This window comes from Arachis ipaensis, chromosome B5 (genome assembly GCF_059453495.1).
Source record: "Arachis ipaensis isolate K30076 ecotype BB chromosome B5, ASM5945349v1, whole genome shotgun sequence".
Lineage (NCBI taxonomy): Eukaryota > Viridiplantae > Streptophyta > Magnoliopsida > Fabales > Fabaceae > Arachis > Arachis ipaensis.
In genome coordinates, this window is record NC_142440.1 from 1,761,102 (window position 1) to 1,768,510 (window position 7,409).

At 34.8% G+C, this 7,409-nt stretch overlaps 1 protein-coding gene across 1 annotated transcript; it reads left to right on the forward strand.

Moving 5' to 3' along the window:
* Window positions 1-822: 822 nt before the first annotated feature.
* On the forward strand, window positions 823-6,856 carry XLG3 (extra-large GTP-binding protein 3). The gene is made up of 9 exons (XM_016345702.3): window positions 823-1,337; window positions 2,046-3,173; window positions 3,336-3,473; window positions 3,781-3,885; window positions 3,976-4,155; window positions 4,428-4,605; window positions 4,811-5,058; window positions 5,611-5,783; window positions 6,015-6,856. Exons 2-9 carry the CDS (start codon window positions 2,202-2,204, stop codon window positions 6,610-6,612), a joined length of 2,592 nt encoding a protein of 863 aa, XP_016201188.1. The 5' UTR covers window positions 823-1,337; window positions 2,046-2,201; the 3' UTR covers window positions 6,613-6,856.
* The last annotated feature ends 553 nt before the right edge of the window (window positions 6,857-7,409 follow it).

The following is a 7,409-nucleotide window of genomic DNA, read 5'->3' on the forward strand; positions in this document are numbered from 1 at the left end:
GTAGATGATTTCTTGTACTAGAACACGACTTTGATATTTTAAGCTTGATAAGATTATCCTCACAAGTAATTAATAAATAACTTTATATTTTTGTAGAAACTATAGTCATATTCTATTTTTATTAGAAACCGGATAATGAATACTAACTTACATAAACTTTATGCTAATAAAAAATTAAAATTAAACAAAAAAGTTTCTTAAAGATATTAGTAAAAAAAAATAAAATAAGAAGATTTTACTGTTACAATACATTACTAAAATAAATTTATTCAAAGGAATTTCTTATAATATATTTTTAAAAAAATCTTATAACGATTAATAAGACCGTAAAAATTTACTGCTAGATTTTGTTTAAAGACATAGATTAAGTACTAGATTTAAGGAATTAATAATAATAATAATAATAGTAAATTCAATTTAAATTAATTGAATGATGATTTTATTCGTTTATTTAAATAAATATTAAGAATTTAAATTTTATTATGTGTATATAATAATTTATTAGTCAATACAAATTTTTAAATAAAATTTTTATTTGTAATAAATTAATATTTCACTTAGCAAATTGAAAATAAATTAAAAAAATATAATATGATAATATTAAAGAAACTAAAAAAATCAAAATTTATCTTATTAATATTAATAAATCGAATTTTGACTATTTTTTATTAATTATTATTTTTGCCAAATATTTTTAATAATAATAATAATAATAATAATAGAAATAGGAATAGGATAAGCACGGGAAAAATGGTAATAATATAAAATAAAAAGTAGAAAGTAGAAAGTAGAAAGCGCAATTAAGCTTAAAAAGATAATAATAAGAATCAATTGTAATAATGGAGAGTGGGCGCGTGGCGAATGTTGTTGTTGCTTCTCCCCACTATTTTTCTACTTTCTTTCTCTTCGACATTTCATCAAACACATCACAGCATAACACAAAACTACACCATTCTCACAATCACAGAACCAGACCCAAAACGAAGAAGAAGCTCAACGGTCAACACAACAACGAGTTGAGTTGAGTCGAGTTGAGTTGAGTGTGAGTTCAAGCACCATATAGCAATGGGGAGCTTAGTGGGACCCATCACCTAAAACCCACTTTCTCTCTCTTTTCCTCTCTTTACTCCTTCCATTGATTATATTTTTCACCTTTCACTTTCACTTTCACTCTCTCCTTCTTCTCCTTCTTCTTCTTTGCAACATCAATGGTTTTATGGTGGTGGGTTTTCGAGAAACATTTGTTCTTTTGCTTCTTCTTTCCAAACTCAAAAGGCAACACCACCTTGTAATTTTAAAAGATCAGATTCGCTTTCATTCTGTCTCCTTTTTCTCAGGTACATTCATTCTCACACTCACTCACTCCCTCACTCCCTTTTACCTTCCTTTCTCTCTCTAAACCTTTCCCTCCCACCCTCTCCACCTCCTTTCTCTCACCATAAAGTTGAAAGTGATGTCTATTTTGTTTTATTTAATTAAGATTTGTTGTTTTGGGGGGTTCTCTATGTAATTATTCTTAGCTGAAAATTCTACCGTTCGGGTCTTTTTTTTTCTGGGGGTATAATTTATTAGCAACTGGTTTGACTAATGAGATTTTCAACACTCAGGAGCAATATTTAGGACTATTCTTGCTTCTTCATGTTTTACAAGTTGCAAAAATTGATTTTTTTTTTTTGTTCTTTTTAGTTTTAAAAAGGATATAACTTAACGTTTGTCTACCTGGTTTTGACTGCATCTAGTTTTTTTTTTTCATGTGTTTTCTGTGCTGTTTTTAGTTGGATAACGTGACTTGAATTTAGTCTCATCTCATTTTGATTTTGGTTTAGTTGGGTTTGGTTTACTTTTCTCTCATTCCATTTTTCTTTTGAAAATAAATAAATATATGAAGGAATGCATTCAACTATGAAGGCTTTTTAAAGTTTCAACGTTTGATGACGGCTGGTTGATAACTGACTGATTCAACTATGCAAGCCTCTTCTATATGGTATTCTTATTCTAATTCAAAAAAAGAAAAAGAAATTTATTCAAGGTTTTTCTGTTTCTAGGTGCATCCCTATTCTTTGATGTGCCGGTTTCCACTTGGTTACAAGCATTTTGGAAGTTGATATTCTGTAGAGAAGTTGACATATAAGTATATATACTTTATCATTCATGAAGAAGAACTTGTAAATTCAAGGGTTGTGAATAGAGATTGCAAAAGTATGGATCAAAATAAGGGAGAGAGTTGGAGGGAATTGGTTAAGAAGATGCTTCCACCTGGTGCTTCTGTACCTGATGATGGCTCTAATCTTGACTACTCCATAGCTATGGAGTATAAAGGTCCACCAGTCTCATATGAGGTACCAAGAGTCGAGCCTGTTGATGTAAAGTCAAGAGCAATTCCTACTGCTGTACCACTCTCCGGATCACAAAGATCGGTTGCTCAAGCTGGCTCTACGGTGATTGAACCAATCCCTCTGCCGGTGTCTAGAATCGCCGGAGTAACAGGTTCTCCTAGTCATAGTCCAAGGTTGTCAGGAAGCTCAGAATCTGTGGTGTCTGTCTTACAAAACCCTGATCTTTCTTCCGCCTCGCCTTCGGTTTCACCTGCTTCAGTTCATAACCCTCCAAACAATCCTCCTAAGCAAGTCACTAACGAACCGAAGAGGGCACATGTTGTCACTTTTAGTACTGTTGAAAGATCTGAGAGGAAAGAGGTGGAGGTTGTGAAGCCAGTTTATCCAGAATATGTTGGGGTTATAAAAGAAAGGAAAAAGAAGAAGAAAATAAGAGTTTGTTATAGGTGTGGAAAAGGGAAGTGGGAAACCAAGGAGTCTTGCCTAGTTTGTAATGCCAAGTATTGCAGCAATTGTGTGCTCAGGGCGATGGGTTCAATGCCGGAAGGGCGCAAGTGTGTAACATGCATTGGTGAGGCAATTGATGAATCGAAGCGTCTGAAATTGGGTAAACATTCAAGGGTATTGTCTAGACTGTTAAGTCCTCTTGAAGTGAAACAAATTATGAAAGCAGAGAAAGAATGTTCTGCTAATCAGCTTCGGCCGGAGCAGTTGATTGTCAATGGGTTCCCCCTGAAGGATGATGAGATGGCAGAGTTACTTGGATGTCCCTTGCCTCCACGTAAACTGAAGCCTGGTAGATACTGGTATGACAAAGAATCTGGTCTATGGGGGAAGGTGATTATTTGTGCTCTATTACTGAGAACTTTACTGTTTCAATTTTGGCTTGATACTAAAAGTTTTTATTTTAAAATTCATGTGGTTAAACTTATAAAATTCTATATTTCCATTTGCTACCAGAAACTGGCCTTTTAACTTTGGTCCGTATCTGTTTAATAGGAAGGTGAAAAGCCTGACAGAATCATAAGTTCAAACTTGAATTTCACTGGGAAACTTAGTTTGGATGCTAGTAATGGAAATACTGAGGTTTACATCAATGGTCGAGAGATTACAAAGCTTGAACTGAGGGTCCTCAAGGTGAGCTTTCTATATTTGTTTACAAAATTTGTGTTTGACATATTAAAGCTGCAACTAGTTTGATTTTGGCTCAGAAGATTTTGACAAAATGATGAAATATCTTTTGATAATAACCAAGGAAAGATACTAATGGATGCACCTACATCTTTTTGGATGATACTAACATTATTACAAGCATTCTAAGAGGATAATAGTGAAATTTCCTGAATCACCCTATAGTTTTTTGTTTAGTGATCTGGTTTATTGAATAATCTGCCTGATGATATTATTGAAACAAACAGAATAACTTGATTTTTTGAATTTTCAGCTGGCAAATGTGCAGTGTCCACGTGATACACACTTTTGGGTTTATGATGATGGTCGCTATGAGGAGGAAGGACAAAATAATATCAGAGGAAACATTTGGGAAAAGGTATTCACCTGAACATTTCTAGATTCAAACATCTTGGAATCATTCAAGGATGTATAATATTAATGGAGGTGTTTCCTTTTTCTTTAACAGGCATCAACAAGATTTGTTTGTGCCCTGTTTTCTCTGCCTTTTCCCCATGGACAGCCACATGGGCAAAGAGATGAGACTAGTAATTATACTACAGTTCCCAATTATCTGGAGCAGAAGAGAGTTCAGAAGCTGCTGCTTCTTGGAATTCAAGGATCTGGAACTAGCACCATATTTAAGCAGGTATGGTTTCTATTGCAAAATGTTTAGACGTGGGAATCACTTCTTTGGTATAAGCATCTGAGTTGTTTGGAATGGCATTAGAAGAGCGACCCTTTTGGGCCCTAGTTAGTATATGCAAGTGTTTAAACAAAATCATTTCAGATATTTGTAAAATTACTGATAAGATAATATTGGCTTAGAATAGTAGTCATGAGTAGTTTTTTGTTATATTTTTTGCTCGTTCTCATGTGACATGATTCTTATTTTGTGGTACTCTTGTAATTGCTGAGCAGGCAAAGTTTTTGTATGGGAACAAATTTACTGCCGAAGAGCTGCAAGATGTTAAACTGATGATCCAGAGTAACATGTATAAATATCTTAGCATTTTGCTTGATGGAAGAGAGCGCTTTGAGGAAGAGGCTATTTCTAGAATGAGTGGACAAGGTTCTCCTGGTGAAACTACAGAACCAGGTAATATTTCATGATGTGGTAATTTCTATTGAAGTTTTGACATGTTTACTGGATAGCTAGCTGAAGACATTTAATAAGAAACAGAGTAACTCAATGTATGAACAACTATTATCAAGTTGAAAAAATTATATCTTGATTTCATTTAATCAAATCCTAGATTGATTTCATTTTATACAAAAAAGGAATAAATACGATCTTTATTCAGGTAATAATGGTGAAGCAAGCAATACAAATGAATGCATATATTCCCTCAATCCAAGGCTGAAGCATTTCTCTGACTGGCTCCTGGATATTATAGCCACTGGGGATTTAGATGCATTCTTCCCTGCAGCCACACGTGAATATGCACCGTTGGTTGAAGAAGTTTGGAAAGACCCAGCGATACAAGAAACATTCAAAAGAAAGGATGAGCTTCACTTTCTTCCAGAAGTTGCAGAGTACTTCTTAAACCGGGTATTGCTCCACAACTTATCCATGAAATTATGTCCTTTTATTTGGTTAAAATAGCATGCATTCCAATCGATATGCTTTACCAACCCATCAACTTTTGTTGCTGCCATTTTTCATTGTTCTTTTTGTTATTCTGAGCAGAGGTGTTGCTTTTTTTTTTTTCCAGTTGGTCAAATATGTGGCAAGTTTTTACAATTAAGAGACATCACCTGCTAATCTCAATGTGATATCTCTGCCAAATATTATGTGCTAGACTTGTATACAGATACCTTACTCATATTTGATTAATCCATTTTATACCTTTCTAATTTTTTTTCTAGGACCAATCAGACTGTTGATCTTTCTTTGTAACCACTGGAAACTTGAGACTATGGTCTTTCTTGAATCAGCTATTTTTGTATCTTCATTCTTTTTTATTATTAAGCTTTCTAGATGTTGTAGGCAGTCTAATTGCTATGTATCATTTGCTTGAAAGTTGTTATTTTGCATTTACCACTTTAGAGAAATAAATGATATTCACACAGAACTAGATAATAATGTTCTTGTTTCTTACAGGCTGTAGAGATATCTAGCAATGAATACGAACCTTCCGAAAGAGACATACTCTCTGCAGAAGGGGTCACTCAAGGAAATGGTTTAGCTTTCATGGAATTTTCACTTGATGACCGTAGCCAGCGGCCAGAAATGTATTCAGAAAACCTGGATGCGCAGTTGCCTCCTCAAACCAAGTATATACATAAGCTATATTCATTTCTGTTTGAACTTAGAAAGTGTTTTTTTAATGAGTGCAAAAGTTTCCAGTGTACTTGAACTATGTCACTTTCTCTGTCATGGTGCTTTTGCTCTTGCAACAAACTAGAAATTTTTAGCATCAATTTACATTACATAACTTATGCATATAAAAAATAAAGATGCATATAAACCCGGAAAGGTATATAACTTGTCTTTTGATGTCTCAGGTACCAACTCATAAGGGTCAATGCCAAGGGTATGAATGAGGGCTGCAAGTGGGTCGAAATGTTCGAGGATGTTCGGGCAGTGGTCTTCTGCGTCTCCCTAAGCGACTACGACCAATTATGTCTCACCCCAGACAATGGTGGCAGTGGAACCCTTCTCCAAAACAAGATGATGCAAAGCAAGGAGCTTTTCGAGACCATGGTGCGGCACCCTTGCTTCCGAGACACCCCATTTGTCCTTGTCCTAAACAAGTATGATATCTTTGAGGACAAGATAGGTAAAGTGTCCCTCAATGCCTGTTGCGAGTGGTTTAATGATTTTTGTCCTGTCCATGCACATCACAACAACCAGTCACTTGCACATCAAGCATACTTCTATGTTGCCATGAAATTCAAGGACCTTTATGCATCTCTCACGGGTAAGAAACTTTTCGTGGCGCAAGCAAGGGCAAGGGACAGAGCAACAGTCGATGAAGCATTCAAGTACATAAGAGAGGTCCTCAAATGGGATGAGGAAAAAGAAGAAAACTACTATGGTCCACCAGAGGACTCATTTTACAGTACAGACATAAGCTCCTCTCCTTATCCCAGGCAAGAGTAAAAATGGACGGTGGCGGACATGCCTAAACTTTTGTGGTCCTTAACTGATATATACATATTTGCCCTTTTGGAGGTACATGGAAAAATTGGGGAAGGGAAGAGAAGAGGAAAAAAGATTTAGGGGGTGTGGAGAAAATATAATGTAGCTTGTGTTTTCTCTAGCATTTATGTTATTCTGTGAAATCTGAAAGATGTAAGTTAAAAGTTATTGATGATTTTTGGTAGGGTTCTTTCCAACCTCTGAAGCCTTTGTCGTGTATCTGCATGTATGCATTCCATTTTGCATGTGGAGGAGCCTGTGCATTGGTTCCCGAGCTTTTTGAAGGGATCAATTTTTACTCCAGTGTAATAATAATAAATAGTAGGGACAGGAAAACCGGAATAATGGAAAGTAAAAAGAAACTTTAAAAAAAAAAAAGCAAACAAAATTATTTCTGATTTGGTAAAACTCGAGTAGTTGTATTCTAGGGTGAAATGCACTGGATATTAAAAATTAATTGGACCTAACTTAGGGTATCTAATTACAATTTTTAATTTAGATCTAATATTAGAAATTAAGTGAGTTTAATTTATTCCAAAAGTTAGTTTAAGAAATAAGGATTGTTTTATATTTATAAGGGTCATCAGACTTTTAATTTTGGACAATGCGAGATTTTATGCTAGTATTTGGGTCTTAGAATAAGATTAATTCAACTTGATCTAGGGCTAGGCTATCTGACCCGCTGCGGATAAGGTAGGGTATATATAACACATATTTTATAAAAATTAGATATATAGTGAAGAAAGTGAGAGTTGAAC

Coding starts and splice junctions, on each gene's coding strand:
- XLG3 (XM_016345702.3), top strand. CDS start 2,202: ATGGATCAAAATAAGGGAGAGAGTTGGAGGGAATTGGTTAAGAAGATG. Junction 3,174..3,335: donor AATCTGGTCTATGGGGGAAG/GTGATTATTTGT, acceptor TCTGTTTAATAG/GAAGGTGAAAAGCCTGACAG. Junction 5,059..5,610: donor CAGAGTACTTCTTAAACCGG/GTATTGCTCCAC, acceptor TGTTTCTTACAG/GCTGTAGAGATATCTAGCAA.